The sequence below is a fragment of the Myotis lucifugus genome, unplaced genomic scaffold (genome assembly GCF_000147115.1).
Source record: "Myotis lucifugus unplaced genomic scaffold, Myoluc2.0 scaffold_61, whole genome shotgun sequence".
Lineage (NCBI taxonomy): Eukaryota > Metazoa > Chordata > Mammalia > Chiroptera > Vespertilionidae > Myotis > Myotis lucifugus.
This window is the reverse complement of record NW_005871109.1, coordinates 4,815,966-4,836,851: the sequence shown is the minus strand read 5'-3', so window position 1 is coordinate 4,836,851 and position 20,886 is coordinate 4,815,966. Positions and strand designations below refer to the sequence as shown.

Here is a 20,886-nt window from a genome sequence, read left to right as displayed (position 1 = left end):
GCCTTTCCAGTGGGCCGTCCTCCGCAGGACCTTGGGGATGGCACGGTGTCCTCAATTAAAATGTTTTCAGTTAGTGGAGATAATAGCTAAAGGACACAGGGTTCATCACAACCCCTCGGATTTGCTGAATGACCGTGGGCCTCCCATTCTTGGCTCAATAGGAGATTGAAGTCTTTATGGATTTCAAATTCTGCTCCCACGGAATACCCGTGTTTCTTTCATAAACATTCTTAAAAGGTGGCGTCCTGTTTGTGGAAATGTTTTACTAGAGCATTTTTACCATATTTTTCTCCTTTATCTTTTTTTTTTCCTCCTTTGATTCTCGATGCTAGAATTTAACACAAGAACGTGTCTGATATTGCACCAAATATATTTAGCCCTTTGCGTCCCAAATGGCAAGTAACATCGGATTGTTCTATTTACAGGGAGGACAGGCCTTAGGGCCCACTTTTCCTCTCCCTTTTCTTTGCTTCCCTGGGACTAGATGTCCCTATTTTATATTCCTTTTAAGGAGTGACACAGGCCCAGCTGGGCCCTCTCACTTCTTCCCGAGGCCTGAAAAATTCACTGGAGGGAAATGCTCAAGAGAGTAAAAAGCCTTCTCTAAATTTAAGTGTGCAAGTCTGAAGGTTAAGAAACAGAAATGACAATTTGTATATCTGGGACCAAGGTTTTGCCAGCTTTGTCTGCAGCCTCTGACCCCCTTTCCCCTCCAGTGGTCAAATAGCTCTCTAGGCTTTTATTAAGAAACTAGAGGCCCAGTGCACGAAATTCGTGCTCGGGTAGATTCTCTAGCAGCTGCCAGCTGCCAGCCGGGGCCTCCCTTCCCCGGCTGCCAGCTGCTGGCAGGGGCCTTCCTTTGTTCTGTGCCACCCCTTGGGGTCAGTGCATGTCATAGCGAGTGATCGAACTCCTGGATGGTCAAACTCCAGAGGGGACACTTTGCATATTAGGCTTTTATATATATAGATATGAAGTTAACTGTATTGGATCTACCCAGCACTTTCCCAGGCCAACCAGTGCTAGAGAACAGATGAAGTCATGAACAGCATCAATGATGATGGTTACTTGGATTGTGCCTCTAGTGGTTATGGCAGGACATACGTGTGCACGCTCATGCATACACACACACACACACACACACACACACACACACACAGTTCTCCCAGTTATTTCTGAGCATATCATGAGTCCTCTCTTATCATGTGCATCACTAGGATGCTCCCTTCTACTTGGCCCCTTTAGTAGATATTCTGCCCTCTGCTGCCTGTAAAGCTACACATGTGCCATGCTATCACTTGCTAGTGCCCACTATGACAACAATGTATGAGGTCAGAATATTATCTCTCTTTCCTGGAGATTTTGGTGTCCCTATAGCTGACAACTTATTGCAGCCCCCCAAATAACAAAGCCACACAAATTTAGTGCCAAAGCAGAGATAATTTTTAAAGTTTCTTTCAGAGGAGTGCCAAGTCAGTATTGTTGGTTTCCCAGTGTCTTAAATACTTAAGAAAAACAGTCCATCCTTTCTGACCACTAAGATTTAAATAAATTAAATACTACATTATTTTTATTCATTTTTATTTTTACCAATATAGAACATTTTTAAAAAATTAAATAGTATTTCACAGCAGACCTTGTGCCAATCTTATACACAATCAATTTCTACACAGATACTTCTTATCTTTTAGCTCTCTCTTCTGGGATTTATTTTCATATTTCTTAGTAACATCCTTATATTGTTAGTTCTTGATTTTTCTCAGTTTGGTCTATCATTTTACTACTTCCTATAAAAAAGCAACTATATTTTTATGCTCTAATATACTCTCATAAACATATTATTTCTTCATCTTCTATCCCTCAATATATCTATGTCACCTTACTTAGGTTATGTACCAATTATTAATAATTGACACAATTAGCAATAATATATTTCCTTTTTTAAAAGTATCCCTATTTTCTTTAATGTATATATTTTTATTGATTTCAGAGAGGAAGGGAGAGGGAGAGAAACATCAATGATGAAAGAGAATCATTGATCAGCTGCCTCCTGCACACCCCCTACTGGGAATGGAGCAGGAAACCCAGGCATGTGCCCTTGACCGGAATTGAACCCAGGACCCTTCAGACCGCAGGCCGATGCTCTATCCACTGAGCCAAACCAGCTAGAACTACATTTCCTTTTTTTTTTTTTAGCCGTTGCCTCCTTTTCCATGCTTTCTTAATTGCCTAGTATTCAAGTATGTATAATTTATCCCAAACTTGCCTCTCAATACAGTCAAACACAAGTAACTTACCAGTTTGGTTTTTAAATTGGAAACGACCCTCCAGGAGTCGTCATCCTCCTTCATTCTGGACGGGCTGCTCTCTCAGCTACTGCACAGTTTTTGTCCTAGAATACGTTATAATTTCTTCCTCAAGTCCTACCTTTTTTTTCTGAAAGATTTCCATATTCCAACTCCTATTTTGAATTTTTACATTTCTGTTACCATATTTTAAAGTTACTAGAGCACTTTCGTGCCCTCCTTCCCCCTGCCCAATAGCATTCTGTTCCATTTGTGTGCTATAATATCTTATTCCTCTGAGGATATTTCTAGTGCTTTGTTTCTTGAATTGTCTGTGTTGAGTTTTTCAGTTTTTGTTTGTCTTTTCTACCCTTCAAAGCTGAGTAAAAACTCATTTAAGACATTTCTTTTTTTAAAAATATATTTTATTGATTTTTTACAGAGAGGAAGGGAGAGAGACAGAGAGTCAGAAACATCGATGAGAGAGAAACATCGATCAGCTGCCTCCCGCACATCTCCCACTGGGGATGTGCCAGCAACCAAGGCACATGCCCCTGACCGGAATCGAACCCGGGACCCTTCAGTCCGCAGGCCAACGCTCCATCCACTGAGCCAAACCGGCTTCGGCAAGACATTTCTTAAATGTCAGAGATCCCTAGCTATCCTTTCATATGTAAGAGTGAGGCATTAGAACACAGACTAGAAGCTCTATGTACATAGACAAGGCTTGTAGTACAGTGTTTTTTAAACTCTGATTGCAACCCCATTAGTGGTTTGCAAAATCAATGTAATCAGTTGCAGCCAGTCTTCCAACCTCTCCCCCAAACAACAGAATAGAATAGAAAATACTACATTAGAACACATCACACAGAGAAAGGAAATTATTTTGTGAAACTTTAGTTACACACACACACACACACACACACACACACACACACACAATGTATATGTTACGTGCTGGGTCAATCCCATACAATGTTTTTTCAAAGAAAGTTTATTTCAAATTTCTTTGAGAAAAAAAAAACACTTAGGGCACTCAAGGAGATCCCCAACTGTCCAAATAGATAAGGTTTTTCTCTTGGAAGGAGAGGTAAGTTTCTCTGGAGAAAAATTCTCTATACTCCTACCTGCTGGTCTAGTAGCCAGTGTTCATTTAAGTATTTGTTGAACACTTACATGCTAAACACTGCTGTAGGTACTAGGTATACATCAGTGTATAAAAAAGACAAAACTCATTATCCTCTTGGAACTAAGATTCCAGAGGGGAACTCGAACAGTAAGTTATACAGTATTTAGATACTGTGCTATGGTAACACAATAATAGAAGGGGAAAGCTGAATATTTGTATTCAGATGCTGGTTAGAGGGTAGATGTGGTGGGAGTGGTAAATGCTCTGATTATTGCACGGATGAAGTAGAAAGCAAGGTCATCTGAGAGTGAGAATGTGGAAGGAGGTGTTAGAGACAGACATGTCTAATTGGCTTGGTCCTCTCAGGATGCTTCCCGGTCCTTCAAACACATAGGCTCCGATTGGCCCACCCTACGAGCTTCTGGTATACACAGAGAGATCTGAATCCCAGTGGCGGAGTCAACTTAGGCTGATTCCCACCCCATATTTCCTTCCTTTGTCATTCCTTTCAACTTCTACCCTTCCCCTCACCCCTTACTGAATCTGGAACCTCCTCTCTGGCTGCCCCTCTTTAGACCTTAGAATAGGCCCTCTTCATACACCCCTGTGGTCTTTTAGAAACTTGTTCACTTTTTTGTTTTGTTAATCATCACCCTAGGATATTTCCATTGATTTTTAGAGACACTGGAAGGGAGAGAGGGGGAAAGAGAAACATGACTGTGAGAGAGACATCAACTGGTTGCCTCCTGCAGGTGCCCTGACTAGGATACAGATTGAACTAGCAACCCAGGCATGTGCCCTTGACTGGGAATCGAACCCGAGACCCTTTGGTGCTCAGGCCAACACTCTTAACCACTGCTTAGGGCTAGAAACCTGTTCACTTTAATATACTTACTATTCCCCAACTGGTTCATATACCAGAGAAACTATTATGAATTCAGACATGTGGGGGACAGTATCTATAGAACTTTCAAAACAGAGCAATTGCTTCCTCAGCACCAGATGCTCAAAATACACAAGAAACACTACATCAGCCCCCCAAGAACAAGGTCACCCAGCACATCCAGGAGTCCAGCATTTCATAACGAAACCCCAAGGTATCCCAAATGAGGAAAGCAAAGTTAAATTCCTGTTGTCCAGGCTCACAGTACAGAGATTATATGTCTACACTCTTGCTGCCCTCCAAGTGTCTCCTCTGGCAAACACTAGATGTCTACTAGATCAACCATACTCCCCCTTCCCAACCTATTTCTACTGTTCAAGGCACTGACAGGCTTTGAGTATTCAACATTGAAGTATGTGGGTTTCCTGGAGAATTAGGTTTTCCGTATTAATTACAAATTGGGAGGCTACTCTGGCTCCAGTAAAAGCAATTGGGATTGAATTCCCCTCCCTGATTTTGATGGCTGGGATTTGCTGGTCAGGGGCATATGTCTAGGAAAGAGTGTGTAAAGGTTTGGAAAGAAAGGAAAGGCTTGTAGTCATCAAGCTGCTAGAACCTTTGGACAAGTCATTACCTAAAAGCAGGTAAAGCCCTGGCCAGTGTTTCTCAGTGGTCATTGCGTTGGCCTGTACACTGAAGGCTCACAGGTTCAATTCCTGGTCCTGACTGGGGATGGTGTAGGAGGCAACCCATTGATGTGTCTCATGTCGATGTTTCTCTCGCTTTCTCTCTCTTCCTCCCTTCCACTCTCTCTAAAAAGCAATGGAAAAAATATCCTCAGGTGAGGATTAAAAAAAAACAACACAGCAGTCTGGTCAGTGTATGAACCAGGCTGGTTCAATTCCCAGTCAGGGCACATGCCTGGGTTGTGGGCTCGATCCCTAGTGGAGGGTGTGCAAGAGGCAGCCAATCAATGATTTTCTCTCATCATTGATACTTCTAATCTTGATCGCTCCCTCTCCCTTCCTCTCTGAAATCAATAAAAGTATGTATTTTTTAAAAAGTAGGTAAAGACCCAGATTTTTCTCCATTCTGGTCAGGCATCTGACAGCCCTAGTCTTCCAGAACAGCCACAACCCTTGAATAAAAAAGTCTCTGAGTAAACAGTTGTCACAATGCCTATATATTTGACACCATGTGAGAAACAGCTACCAGTAAGTCACCAGCCAGATAAGTGAGCATAAAATAAGACAGTAGCATATTACAGTTGAGGATGCACTGATAATGGAAGGAAGAAGCAGTAGCTGACAGAGGAGTCCAAGCTATAAACACAGACTAGTTTTTCTCAGCTTTCTGATTTCTTAAGAACAGTAGCCTACAACCCTTCAAAGCTGGGTAAAGAGTTCATAATTTCAGTCCAAGTTAATGAATCTATGTTTGTAGTGATGTCCATGAGTCAATAAGAAACCTCATTTGAACCTTAGCTGGTTTGGCTCAGTGGATAGAGCATTGGCCTGCGGACTGAAGGGTCCTAGGTTTGATTCCGGTCAGGGGCATGTGCCGGGTTTCGGGCTGGATCCCCAGTGAGAGGTGTGCAGGAGGCAGCTGATCAATGATTCTCTCTCATCATTGATGTTTCTATCTTTCTCTCCCTCTCCCTTTCTCTCTGAAATCAATAAAAAAAATATATTTTTAAAAAAGAAACTACATTTGATTCGCAATGCCATTTAACAAAGCTGTCCTAGAATCAAACAATTTTGGCATTAGAAATGACTTTGTAGTTCTCCTTATCCAACACTGAAATCTCTCCTAATATTGCTAGAAAATGATCATTCCACCTTGCACTTTCAGTGAAAGAGAATTTAGAAGACAGTCCATTTAATTGTGCTAAATACTTGCATCTTTATACTACTCTGAGCCTTTGCTTTTCCTTCTGCAAAACTGAAAAATTCTACCTTCTTTGTGAGGGTTAGTGTAGTCCTTGTTTTATAGCAGATGCTTCCCTCCAATGGAGTCAGGATATGCCTCTCTACAACCTCCACCTATTGGAAATGCTTGCCTTCTCGTGCCAGACAAACACTTTCCACATGACAGCTCTGAAGACAATCATCATGTTGCCATTATCCTTTTCTGGATGCTTCACATATTATACACCTGTGCCTGTCTTATAAATGACATCTCCACACACAGTCCTTAATACTTCTACATATAGAATATATAATCAACTGAAAACACTAACACATGAATTTTTCTTAATCCAGGTTCTCCTCCACTGTGCAAATGCAATAAATTTAAAGAATGAAAGTCAGAATATATTTTTAACCTCACTAAAACTTAATTTTGTTGATTTCATCATATTATAAATATTGATTCTGTCCCTCATTGCTTAAGAGTTAGGTTGGGTAAGTCTTTTTACATTTTTAATCTTTAGAATAAATGGACAAAAATAAGACAAAACCTTTTGAGGTGGAATGATAGTATCATCTGAGTAGCAATAGAACCATAATTCTAGACCAGGGGTGGGCAAACTTTTTGACTCGAGGGCCACAATGGGTTCTTAAACTGGACCGGAGGGCCGGAACAAAAGCATGGATGGAGTGTTTGTGTGAACTAATATAAATTCAAAGTAAACATCATTACATAAAAAGGTACGGTCTTTTTTTTTTTTTTTTTAGTTTTATTCATTTCAAACGGGCCAGATCCGGCCCGTGGGCCGTAGTTTGTCCACGGCTGTTCTAGACTGTAATAATTACTGACATAGTTAAAGAATATTTCTTGTTGCCCAGCTGGTGTGGCCTAGTGGTTGAGCATCAACGTATGCACCAGGAGGTCATGGTTCAATTCCTGGTCAGGACACATGCCCGAGTGGCCGGCTTGATCCCCAGTGTAGGATGTGCAAGAGGCAGCCAATCAATGGTTCTCTCTCATCATTGATGTTTTTATCTCTCTCTCCCTCTCTCTTCCTCTCTGAAATCAATAAAAATATATTTAAAAATAATTACTGTTAACTATTTAACCATGCTGTTAATATATTTAAAAATTATTATTGTTAACTATTTAACCATACTGTTTAAATATTTAAAATATTAACACTTTAAGGTAAGTTTTATCATCTGTAAAGTGCATTTATTTGGCATGTCATTTAGACATGACTTTAGCTATATATTAAGGTTCACTAAACCCTTCCTCTTCCCAAACCGCTTCAATTTGTTTGAACTAAACAAATACAGTGGAATCTCAGTTCTCAAACTTAATTCCTTCCAGAAGGCTGTTCGAGAAGCGATTTGTTCAAAAATTGAATTAGTTTTTCCTCTAGAAATAATGTAAATTGATTTAATCTGTTCCAGACCCCCAAATGATTCCCTGTTTTAACCTTTCTTATATACCTAATATACTGTTTAATCTATAAATAATCACTTCTTTTCTTACATTTATTGAACCACCCTCTACTAGCCTGAAACAAATCACTTGTAGCATTCGGTCCAGGGATGTCTTTCAGGTCGGCATGCAGCATCCCTGCTTGTTCATATATCACAGCCTCCAAAATGGCTGTCACTGGCTCACTGCTTTTTTTGTTTATCTAAATCAACAACAGCTTTTCAGCCTCTTCAATTGCCTGTGATTATTGTTTCTTTCACACCTTAGCAACATCAGCACTCTTGATGGCCTCTATGTTTTAAAATTGTGCTAATCTTTTATTTCACCAGCAACAAAAGCATTCTCTCCTTAGTGTGTTGCCTGAGAGCAGCTTTTTGTCATGCTGAGGTATCAGCTTGAAAGCGCTGTCAGTTCGAAAACTGAGACATTTTTTTCTGTGAACAACTTGGATGAGATGGGAGACTTTCGAGAAACAAGGTTTGTATTTCCTCTTCTAGAAGGAAGTGTTCTCATGCTGCTTAGCCACCATAAAAGATTGTGAGGGAATTAAAGCTGTGAGGGAACACCATATGCCAACCACTTTACAGGGATTATCTTATTTGATTCTGTAAAGTTAGTATTATTATCAGTTGTTTTATAGATTACAAAACCAAGCTCAGAGAGGTCCACTAATTTGCCCAAGGGCATACAGGCAGTAAGAGGGAGAGCTGAAGGGGCAGTAGCAATAGAGGAAATGAGAGCAACAAAGCCTAGTGTTCAGAAGACCCTATGAGACAAACACCCATGCAATTAGGCTGTTCCCAGGCACCCCCACTTTCCTGGACCCCGACAGACAAACATTTTATCAGACAAGCACACAGAGGGGAAGATTTCACTTTATTGTTAATTACGTCAATTTCACAAATAAACCCAACACAGCCAGAAACACTGAGCAGATAAAGTGCTAATGCAGAGGCCTGGAAACAGAAGGAGGGAGGAATCCAGTTCGTCTCCTCCATGTCCCCAACCTGGAAAGATATTTCTATCACACAGAGTGAGGATAGCCGACATACCAAGCAATCCATTCTATAGACACTTGGAGCTAAGGGATAGAAAATCTTACCAGGTGGGATCTGTGCAGGACAAGGAAATAGAAAAGTCAGAAAACATTTATTCCACAAGTAAGTCAGGCATAGAAATACCAAATGACAAAAACAATATTTTCTAAACTTTCTATATTTGAGATGGACACCTAGTAAGGAAGGCGGGGGGTACCAGTTCTACAGGGTTACTTCTTGCTACTGCCTGTCTTCAGAACTGTGACCTAGGTAGACTCTTCCAACACCCTCAATCAGAGGCACCAGAGAGAATATTCTAGGATTCTGGGAAGAACTGACCTTACCTGCCTACCTTACCAGCCCCCCAAAAGTAAACCCAGTGCTCCCTAATGAATATCAAGGAGATATGGGCTACCAGAGTAATCAACTTGGCAGCACTTAAAGATTAATGAAGCTCAAGATTCCTCATAATTGTCATTAGATATTTTAAGTTACCGCTATCAAGCCTGAGTTTTAAAAGCGCAATTATTTGGTTACTAAACTCAAATGATTTGACTGCATTGAGATTATGATACCCAACCCAACTGTTTCTATTTCAAAATTAGAAAACCACTGACTGATTCTCAGAGGCCAAAAAGATCACTGAAGGTCGTCTGATCATCCCCCTGATGTCACAGAATCCTGGACTCAAAGGGCCAGAATCAGTCGCATCTTTCCCTGAGAATTTCTGGTCTACCGGTCCACAGGGAATCCATATAAGGTAAAGGAGGCCAAGGAACTTCCAACATGCCTCACTTGTGGCCAAGAGTCAAGGCTCAGAGTGGAACTTTCAACTAGGGAAGGAGGGGTGAAGCATTTCAACTCAGTTCTAGGATCAGAAGCAGGCCAAAGTGCTGCTATGATAGGTCGGGGAGGAGAATAGAGAGACTTCAATGGGAAGGCACAAGGCCCCCTAGATAAGACCATGGGGTGGGACTGGAGGGGGCATTAAAGACCGGTAACTTGAGATCACCACTGCTGAGCTTCGAATGTGACCTCCTCTACTATGGCTACACTTGGTTTTTCATCTCACTTCCTCCATAGGGGCTGATAAGAAGGCGGCCTGAGGATGACCCCATGATAACTGGCTGCAGCTGTTCAAGTGGAGGTCACCAACTTTCTAGTCTTTAGGGAGTTTCTGTAAAGCTAAAAACATTCAGAATTCCAAAGAGTTGTTTGGTAGGGACAGCAGTTGAACACTAAATGAGATTGTTGGTGGGACCTGGCAAAGTTCAAAGTGGGATCCATTAAGTACTCTGGGAACGAATGCTATGAATCAAGGGTAGAACTGGGATTCTCCTGAAGAGATACTCACAGCTGGCTATTTTTCTGACTTCTCCAGGTACTTCCATGACCAAACTGAAGAAGAAATTCTACTATAGGTATCTGTGTGCCCAAGATGACACCCCCAACAAAGAGTTCTGAGAAGTCCCTATGATCTTCAACTCTTTGAGAGGGGTCAGGAAATATTGGGCAGTCAGAAAAAGTTGTCCTTAATACTGCCAGCTCCCCCTTCTCGCGCCCCCCCGCCCTGCCTCTTTCCTCATACCAGGACAGAGCCGAAGAGTTCCCAACCCTCACCACCCTGCCTGAAGTTTCATCCTGACCATCCCAGAAAGATTCCCCTATGTAGGCCTTCCCACCAACTGACTCTACCTAGTACTCCCTTCTATTCTGGACCTGCTCTGGGTCTTCTTTACCTACTCCCATTCTCAGCTACTTGAGTCCATGGCAGACAAAGATCCAGAGTCTTATACAGAGATAGTGATTGGATCTTGGGAATATTAATGTCTAACAAAGATGCCCAGATTATTTACTAAAGCTTTCTATTCCATCCCAGAGAGTAATTAATTTTCTTCTGTCTGTGGTTCCTTCTCCTCCTCCCCTCCAAAAAGTTCCACATGAAAGACCATCTCATTGATCTTTGTACCCTCAGCTTTTAGGCGCTAAGATAAGGGCCTAAAAGCGTCCATTTGGGTCAGGGGACTTTTAGTGGGCTTAGCACACAGGAAGGAGATGTACCCAGATCCTCCTTGCATCCATCCCCGAAGCATACTCTTCCCCTCCCCTACCTTTTTACAAACCCTCATTTCTTCATCTTCCTCTCAAGGGTTGAATACAAATGAAGCAGTAAGGGAGAATGAACATAGCCTTGGCTTATCAGGTCTCAGTTCTAGGTCCCTTCTGCCACTGACTCAGTATATGAGCTTAGGCAATTCACTTGCCTCTCTGGAACTTTAGATTATGTCTCTGGGCTCTTTTAGATTTCAGATCTATCCATACTTGAGAAATCAATGAATGAATTAGAATATTAATCCTGAGACACAGGCATCCTACACCTCTCTGAAACAGCTGAAAGGAGATAAAGGTCAGGTTCCTGTTTATTATACATTTTAGCTATAGGAAAAGAAGCAAGTGTACTTATACAGGAATAGGACCTGGCAGCTCCTATACTTGACAAATAAAAGCAAATTCCTGTAAGAAGCATAAAAATAGGCCACAAGTGAGACCTGGCAGTGTTAAAAAGGTCTAGAAATTAAGTGATCAAAGGAGTAAAAAACAATGGCTATAATCAGACAAGATCTCTAAGCACAGACTAAAGTCTAGAGAGGTCTGGGTGGGAAGGAGCCCTGGAGCTTCTATTAGAGAAAAGGACTTGGTCCACAGCAAGTTGCTACTGCATTTGGTTCAAACCCAGTTTCCTCAATCTGTCAGCCTGGTGTGTGTGCATATGCTGCAGGCTGTAGTTATGCTTCTGAAGTGCTGAAATGAGAAAGAAACAGAAGAAATGATACCAAATTCAAATAAGTTAGGAAGGCAAGTACAAGTTTAGTTTAAAAGCTACTAATTTCCCCCACCACTCTGTGCAGTATCATCACTGCTCATTCTGAAATGTGAGCTAGAGAGTTGTGTAAGATGGTGAAATCTGGGGGTGGGGAGGGATGTATTTGTGGTATGACTGAAGGTCAAAGGCAGGACACAACCCAGTATCCTGTATGGGAAATCCTCTGGTTAATGGCAAATGGATTTGACTTGATCTGACGCATTTGGACACTCACTTGTCTTCATTCAAAGAAACTGTCTCCACAAAAGGGATTTCTTCTTTGTCTGTTTTCCCCATGATCAGCTGGTGCTTATCCAAGTTTATGATGCACTGAAAACAAAGGAGAGTCACTGTCAATGATCTCACTTTGGAGGTATCCATATAAGATGACCCCTGCCTGGCCGGTATGGCTCAGTGGTTGAGCATCAACCTATGAACCAGGAAGTCATGGTTTGATTCCCAGTCAGGGCACATGCCTGGGTTGTAGGCTCAATCCCCAGTGGAGGGCATGCAGGAGGTAGCTGATCCATGATTTGCTCTCATCATTGATGTTTCTATCTCTCTCTTTCCCTTCCTCTCTGAAAAAAAAAATGACCCCTGCCTCAGAAAGAAAGTGTCAAAGGGAAAGTAGAATCAATCCTACCTTCAAAGATCGGAGAGTCTGGAGACCAAGGGATAAGTTCTTCTCATTGTCCTCTAATAAAAAATAATTAAAATTCAACCATTTCCATACTCGTTTAGAAGTCAGCCTTATCACCATTAGGTTTTATCCATCCAACCAACCAACCATCCATCTATCCATTCATCCAATAAACATCTGTTGCATCCATCTAATAAATATCTGTTGTTCATCTACTTAAGTAATTTTCCCAGATTATTATAGTTAAAAGGTGATAGAACTAATATTCAAACTCAGGTCTTTTTAACCAAGATTCAAACTCAGGTACTTTTAACTTTAAATAAAAACCAGGAACTTATAAGTAGTCTAGAATAGAGTACACGACAGAAAGAATGAGATGGTGGGAAGTTATCAAGGGATTTATGGCAAAGGAGTAAGAGGATCTTGCCCTCTACCTCAAACTAGCTCATGGAAATCTCTGAAGGACCCTTTTCACTGGCACACAAAAATGTTTGCTGTCTTGCCTCCCCCTTTTTTAAGAGTAATTCTCACCTTGCCTTGAATGTAGCCCAGGGTCCAACTGGTACTATGGAAGGCAAAAATTGGGACAAGGTCTATAGTACAGAAAGTGAAAACCTGGGGTTTTGAAGAAGTCAATATTTACAGGCATGAGATCTCATGTGGGTTTAGAAGTAGGGAGAGGATTTACATTAGGATCCATAGATCAGGTCCCCAGTTCTACTCACCAACCACTGCTGCTGGGCAGTCCAGGCAAAGGGAGCCCAGTGTGATCACTAGGTGCTCAATCTGCCCCACTACTTTCAGATGCCGGGGTAGAGACAGCTTCTCTCCTTCATGCTTGTGAGATTTGACATGCTCCTTGAGTCTGCACCAGAGGAGAAGATACCAGAGATTTCTGACGGAATCTGGCAATGTCTACCTTCTCACCCATAGTCAGAATTTTCCAAGGATTTCCTGGGATTAATTTACCAAGAAAGTGCTAGCCAGCCTATGCTTCTTGTTTCAGTACTTTGTCCTAAAACAGGTTTTTTTTTTTATATCCACATGCCAGGGGATATAAAGAAAACTAAAGACTCATTTCCTGTTCTCAAAGAGATACGCCACTGTGTGCATTGATAGAAGTAAGAGTTGACTCATTCAGAGACTCTATTCTGCATCCCAACATTGCCACCTGTGTGCAAGTTTAGCTAACATGTCCTTTTACCCATCTGTGGATAACAGATCCCAGAGAGGGCGGGTCAATTCTACTTTTAGAAGATACTCTGTTCAATGTCTAATTTTCTCTATGTCTTTTTCATGTCAGTCTACCCTCATCAGTTAGTCTTGGGCTCTAAGTTTAGTGTCAGTAAGTGCATTGATATTGATATCAGCAAGAAATACCATGGAGAAAATCCCAATTAATTTAACTTTTCTGTACAGAGGAAGAAGGAAAAAAACAGCACCAAGGTTTCACAGTTATGTAATGTGATTGGAACAGCTAGCACCCGAGCTATTATGGGTTGGTGGATAAATACTTAATTATGGGCTTTCTGTGCCAGTACTTTTGCTTTACTCCATTTCCTATCCTTTGGTGTTATAACCCATCCAAAAGAAAAATAAGTGCAGTTTTACAGATGGTTATTAATTTGTCTGGAATCATGGCAGTCTGCTACCTAATTATGCACAAGGACATGATTAGTCTTTCTGGAACCATCATGGTGCACTATGTCTCATCTCTTCACCACATTAAAAAGCTCAGGATTCTTCCCACGAGAGCACTTGTGTCCTGAACTCCCCCCACTACCCTGTATGTATAAAACCCATAGAGGCTGCTTCAGAGAGTCACATGATGGTGAGAGCTGAGGACAGAGTAGAAACAAGATGAAACAGGTCATATAGCAGAGGTCACTGATTACACAAATCAAGTTTTGTGCAAGCCCTACCTAAGAATATGGACATCTTGAAAGTAGTTTAAAATGGGCCATTATAGCCGAAACCAGTTTGGCTCAGTGGATAGAGCGTCGGCCTGCGGACTGAAAGGTCCCAGGTTCGATTCCGGTCAAGGGCATGTGCCTGGGTTGCGGGCACATCCCCAGTGGGAGATGTGCAGGAGGCAGCTGGTCGATGTTTCTCTCTCATCGATGTTTCTAGCTCTCTATCTCTCTCCCTTCCTCTCTGTAAAAACTCAATAAAATATATTTTAAAAAAAATGGGCCATTATATCTACTCTAGTGATTGTTTCAATGCAGAGATTTGGGCTAAGGGATGACTTATTGTACTTAGGGATACAGAAGTGGAAAAGAATGTTGGGTTGATCCTCCTAATTTTGGGCCCATCATATACTTTGGAGGAAAGAGAAGGAAGAAGAAATGAAAGTACAGATGGAGTGAAAAGGAAGAAGAATATATCTGTCAGAGAACTGAAGACATTCAATTCTGAGAAGTGTCTGCCCCTCACACCCAGCAGTAAGATCTCATATTATACGTTTTTCACAGAGAGAAAAGGCACTAAGAGACTATTGGTTAAATTACCCCGATGATGGTTCAGGCCTGGCAGCAATAGCAGTCCTAGTCTAAGTTCAGTTTGATGCTTTTTGGGACAGGCAGTGTCACCTTCAGAAGGACCCTGAGTTAAGGTAAAGCCAACCACATTCCCTGCTTTTACTCATCAGGCCTAATCTGTTGTCTGGGCAGGTCACAAATTAGCAACAGGATATGGCACACAATAAACCAAGAATCTCACATTCTCTCCAGAGCTCGCATGTCTTTTCTCAAAACTTAATAGGTGGGAGTTAATGGAAAGTCTGAGGCCTGCTTGGCTCACTGAATTCTCCCAGGTGTCTGAGATCCCTCACTCTGACCCACTACTAAGGACTGGTTCCAGCTGATATTTGAGCTCTGCACACTTCTCTTGGAGCCTCTGTGGAGACCCTCACCATCTCTAACCTCAAAATAGACTCAGGCAGAGTGATTGGCATCTGAATTCCACCCAGTACAAGTAGCTACTTACCCCAGTCTATACACACAGGCTGAAGAGATGAGATTATATTGGCAGCCTGTGTCAATCAGGGCTTTCACATCCTTTCCAGCACACTGTGGAGAGGAAACATATTGTTCAATAGGAGCAAGGGAGGGGAGACCCAGAGAGCAAGCCACAGATGTCGTGTGAAAGGCAGGTTTGGAGAGCATCTTCACCATTATGGGTTTGTAGTGTCCCATCTTTACCCACTGCTAAGTCTCCTTTGAGGGGCTCTTTTTCCTGCTCAATCTAGAGATGACAGAAGATCCCAAAGGACTTTGGGTTTTTCATTCTATATATCAAGTAGCTTGTGTGTGTGTGTGTGTGACATAGCCCTTTGCAAATCTGATGAGTGTTTTGGTCCTTTTCCCCATAAAGATGCACACACATACAAAATACTGCACACGCTTTCTGTCTTGCATGGAGTGCCCTCCTTGAAACTCATTTATGAATCCCATGATATGACCCATACTCTACAATTTGGAGGTGAGAGACCCATTTCTGATTATAACGAGCCCAAATCCTACTCGCCAGAAAACCCTGGAAAAGCTGTTCTCAGAACATTACCTGGCAAGAAACCAAAATCATGTCATCATCCTCAGACTTTTTCAGTCCCTCAGACTTAGCCTGATTGAGTTTGTTGGTCTTGGAGGTCCATGGGACACGACTGCTTCGGAGCTTAGACAGGTTGGTTTCCATGAGGCGCCTCTGCAGAATGTTATGCGGTTGCTTGAGGAATAGAAAGCAGAGGCTTCTTAATGACAGGTCACTTCCCCTTCTCCCACTGTCCCCCAGGGGCTGCTGACACAATGCAGGAGCCTCACATAACTGAGCTCTACCTCTGCTTCTTAGGTAGTCTTCCTTCAAGTAGGGACTTCATTGGTACTGTCAGAGCAGGTACTATGAACCAATTTGCAAGTAGGCCACTCGGAATGAAAGAGCCAGGTGGACACTGAAAGATGGGGATGGGGCCAATGAATATTCTGAGGCTAAAGAGAACTGAAGGACCCTTGTGATTTGAACTTCCTGGGCCTACTGCCTTCCCGCCCCTTACAAGGGCATTTCAAGAGAGGAGTGGCCTTAGTCTATGTGGAATATGTGTATCTTCCAGGGGACTGACAGAAGGGGCAGCTCATTTCTACAGGCCGAAGAAACCCACCGAGCACTGGATTCAGAAGCTCCGCCTATTTCTATTTCAAGTCTCACTCCCTTACAGTCTTATCTTTTGGACCCAGATGTATACATATGCCTTAGTGGCCTGAGGGCTGAGTGAGTCACCCATGGGTGGATGGGGTGGGAAGACAGGAATTCAGACCTGCTGAGCAAACCTCTCCGGAGACACACTTTGGAATGTGGCAGAACCCACAGGAATCATCCTTACTGACATCCCCTGAATCTCCAGGAGTAAAAGATAGCTCCTGCCATATGCTTGTCATCCATGCCCGTCTCTTCAATGGGCCAAAAAGTGTGAGTATACAAGGGGCAGAGACTGACCAAGAAGCGGGGGACTTGTATCTGTGTCAGGATACCGAATGTTAGAAAGCAGAGTGAGGATTGTGATTTCAAATCTGCTCTATGATTGAGCTTAGGGGAGTTCCCAGGGCAAATATATCCATTCTCTACTGCTTCTACCCACAGTGGCCTCTAGAAAGTATAAGCTACCTCTTGATAAGAAGTTGTTTGACCTGAGAAATTTCTACACAAAGCATCTTATTCCCAGTTTACATTAACATTCGAAATCCCTCAAAGTATAGCTTCTAACCATAAGCTTCTATGTAACACATACCAGGTAGCACTCCAGTTCTAGGGGGAAGAGAGTCATTCTTAGAAGCCCAGAGCCTAGAACTTTTCCCAGGGAAGGGGGAAGAACAGGAGAAGGTCTTCATTTTCCACCACCTTACAGATTTCTGAGGAAGAATGGAGTCAGAGCCATGACTCACTGTAACCCTGCTGAGGTGAAGAAACATCTTCCCGAAATACACTGATTCTTGGCAAAGCAGATTCTAAATTAGTATTCTTGAGAAAAGGAGAGAAAGAGACACTTTAAAGAAAATGAGCTTCTTAACTTGATAAGGAGCCAGAGGAAGTGCTAACTCTGTCAGATTTCCTGATGTGCCATTGGGAGAATGCTTTGCTCCCCAAAAGAAACAGAAATTCTTCATTCTTATTTCTCTCATTAATAAGCCTGGATTCCTAACTTAAGTCATACTACAGCAGGGAGTTTGTTTCTGTCAGGTCCAACTCAGAAAGTTTGGGGCTTTTCTTCTACATCGTTTTGCTGACCACTTTATCCGGTTACTCTTTTTTGTTGTTGTTAATCCTCACCGGAGGATTTGTTTTCCATTGAATTTTAGAGAGAGTGGAAGGGAGGTAGGCAGGAAAAGAGAGACGTAGAGGGAGAGGGAGAGCGAATGATGTGAGAGAGACACATCGATTGGTTGCCTCCCACACTTGCCCTGATGCTCCAACCACTGAGAAACACCGGCCAGGGCTATCTGGTGACTCTTAATCTTGCAGAGGAGTCTAAACACCACTGGATAGATAAGGTAAATGAGGAAAGTTCTAAAATTATTTTCCTTGAAGTCATCTCTCTTTTGAATTTTCCTCCCTTCCTACTGGACCCTTCCTCCACAAGCTATAAAACATACTCAAAGTTTTCACGTATTGGGGAGAAAACCTCAGATCCTGCCTCCTCAACTCTATACCCCCTTCTAATCACACCCTTGTCGTGAGAGGTCTTTTTAAAGAAAAGCTGAAATCACTATATCTAGTTCCTGATACCTATAATTTCTTCAATGAGTTACTTTTGAATTCATAGCACCAATAACTTCCTAATTTCCAAATCTGATATTTTTCAGCCTTCATTTTACTTGACTGCTCTAGGGCATTTAGCCCTGCTGACTATAGCCAGTCCTCCATACCCACAGGCTTTGAATCCACTGATTCAACCAACTGTGGATTGAAAATAATCAGGGGGAAAAAACCTCAGGAAGTTCCAAAGAGCAAAACTTGAATGAATCAAGAGATATGTAGGCATACCCACCTGTAGCCTGTATACACATGCTACCCCATTTTATTTAAGGGACTAAATCCGTGAATTTTAGTATTGGGGGTGGAACCAATCTACCATGGATACTGAGGGGTGACTGTATTCCTTTATTTGTCCCTTTCTTTAGTAACCAAAGAAGGTTCAAACACAATAAAATGCTCCATGTAAAATATTCATACATCACTGAAGTACCTAAAATTAAAAGGGAAAGGCTCCCCAACCTCTCAACCCCCTTTCAGTTCCACTCCCTATAAATAACAACCATTAAATTTAGCAATCTATTATTAATTTTTTTTTACTGATTTCAGAGAGGAAGGGAGAGACAGAGAGAGGTAGAAACATCAATGATGACAGAGAATCATTGCTCGGCTGTCTCCTGCACATCCTACACTGGGGATCAAGCCCGCAACCCGGGAATGTGCCCAGACCGGGAATTGAACTGTGACCTCCTCGTTCATAGGTCAACGCTCAACCACTGAATCACACCAGCCAGGCAGAAGTCTATTCTTTTTAAAAATTTAATACAGTTACAAACACATACAGAAATAAGATCATACTATAACACTGTTCTAAAATGTTCTGTTTTTCTTTAACATATGAAAGGTATTTTTCTGTCAGTACATATAATTCTATTCATTCATTTTCATAACTAAAAGTATTCATAGTAGAGTTCAAGAGTTGAAAATTCACAGCCAATAAACCCACATAAACCTCCAAGATGTGTTTCTGTGCTCATTTTTATTATGCCTACATGTTTTCAATGACAATATAACTACACATTTACTTCTGCCTTGAACCAAAATGTTACTAAAATGATTGACAGTCAAGGAATAAGAAAGGCCTAAAACTAGAATAACAAAAAGAACAGTAAAGAAAATGATAAAGAGAGAGATGCTGACAAAATTTTGGAATCTGGAAAGTAGACAGAAAAGTGGTAAGTGAACTAGACTAGAGAAAGCTAAGTGTGTCATACCATTCTACTTCACAGAAGGCTAGAGTGGTAAGACTGCCAGTTGCTCATCAAAACCCATCTTTTCTTCTTGCTGGGCAAATACTTAGATTATGCTTCCCAGCCTTCCTTGTAGTTGGGCATGCGCATATGACCGAGTTCTAGCAAACAGAATATGGGTGTAAGTGACATGCACTACTTCTAGATCTGGCCCATAAAAATCTGTGCACACTCCTCCATATTCTTTTCCTCTTCTGACTGGCTGGAATGGAGATGACCTCGAGGGCAACCTTCTTGGAGATCACATGTTGAAGACAAAAGAGTCACTGTCAGCCTGGGTCCCTAAAGGACTACAAAGGAGGGCTGTCTTACTGACCTTTCCGCTGGTACTGCTACTTAAGAAAAAATAAACTATCATGTTTCAGCTATTATATATTTTGGGGTCTAGCTGTAAAAGCATTTTTCCTACTCAAACTAAAATACTGGAAAGGCTGTGGAGTTAGAGGTATTAGAACCTCTACAGTTGGAGGGTACAATTAAGGTTGGAAACAGATTAGGGTAAAGTCTGCATAAGACTCCCACTTGGCCCAGACAACTGGGAAGAATACCAAAAGTTTATTCTTTTTTAAGAGTAAATAAAAAGACTCTGTTTGGTTGATAGTTTGGCTAGGCTAGAAATTATGCAGTGTCAGATTTATAAAACAACTACAAGTGAAGATGGCGTAGCATACTAAGCCAGAACTGAGGGATATAAGTTCAAAGACTGAAAGGGCCCACGTGAGCCTGGCATAACGAAAGAAAAAGATCCACACCAAGATTTCACATCATTATGAGTTTCTAGAATATCATAGATGACAAAGTTTCTAAAAGCTTCCAAAGAGAAAAGGATGCTACAAACACAAAGAAGTAGGAACCATCCATTGGCGTAGGACTGCTCAATGGTAATAATGGAAACTAAAAGACAATGAAAAACCTGGCAGTACATAATTTCTAAACCTAGTCAAACTATCAATCAAGATTCAGCAGGTAGTTCCCATACGTTCTCAAGAAGCTACTGAAGGATATGCTCCACCAAAGTGAGGGAAACCAACGAATAAGGAAAAAAAAAGCATAGGATTCAAGAAATAAAAGATCCAATAGAGAAGACAGGCAAAGGAAATTCTGAGAATGGTGTTGAAAGAAAAGTTGAGAATATAGGTTGTATAACAGGTCTTGAGAGCAACCAGTCTAAAATGAAATAGGAAGATAGAGGGCTCCAGGAAGAATGTCTCCAAGAAAAATTTTTTTAAAAGGACCTGCTAGATCACCTTCAGTTTTAAGGCATTTGAAGTAGATTTAAATTTTACATAGAAAATTAAGTAAATTGGCCTAGCTGGTTTGGCTTAGTGGTGAGCCTGGTTTGGCCTGCGGACTGAAAGGACCCGGTATCGATTTTGGTCAAGGGCACATGCCTAGGTTGTGGGCTCAATCCCCAGTAGGGGGTGTGCAGGAGGCACCCAATCAATGATTCTCTCTCATCATTGATGTTTCTATCTCTCTCCCTCTGCCTTCCTTTCTCTCTAAAAATCAATAAAAATAATTTTTTAAAAAAGAATTATGTTTTTTAAAAAAGAAAATGAAGTAAGTAAATGACTAGGGAATTAGTAATCTTGAAAAAAAACTAATATGTATATGAG

The 20,886-nt window shown here is 41.6% G+C and overlaps 1 protein-coding gene across 3 annotated transcripts; it reads right to left on the bottom strand.

Annotated features, from left to right (window-relative positions):
* Positions 1-8,532: 8,532 nt before the first annotated feature.
* NRIP3 (nuclear receptor interacting protein 3) lies at positions 8,533-17,100 on the bottom strand. Of its 3 annotated transcripts, none has more exons than XM_006089639.3 (7): positions 16,999-17,100; positions 15,780-15,941; positions 15,204-15,286; positions 12,941-13,080; positions 12,219-12,271; positions 11,811-11,905; positions 8,533-11,514 (listed from the first exon to the last, which is right to left on the bottom strand). In XM_006089639.3, the coding sequence occupies exons 1-7, from the start codon at positions 17,032-17,034 to the stop codon at positions 11,499-11,501; spliced, it is 585 nt and encodes a 194-aa protein (XP_006089701.3). In that variant the 5' UTR covers positions 17,035-17,100; the 3' UTR covers positions 8,533-11,498. The 3 variants fall into 3 exon arrangements, with proteins under 3 accessions (XP_006089701.3, XP_023610329.1, XP_023610328.1); XM_023754561.1 differs by lacking the exon at positions 16,999-17,100 and adding an exon at positions 16,037-16,332; XM_023754560.1 differs by lacking the exon at positions 16,999-17,100 and adding an exon at positions 16,052-16,331.
* Positions 17,101-20,886: the final 3,786 nt, after the last annotated feature.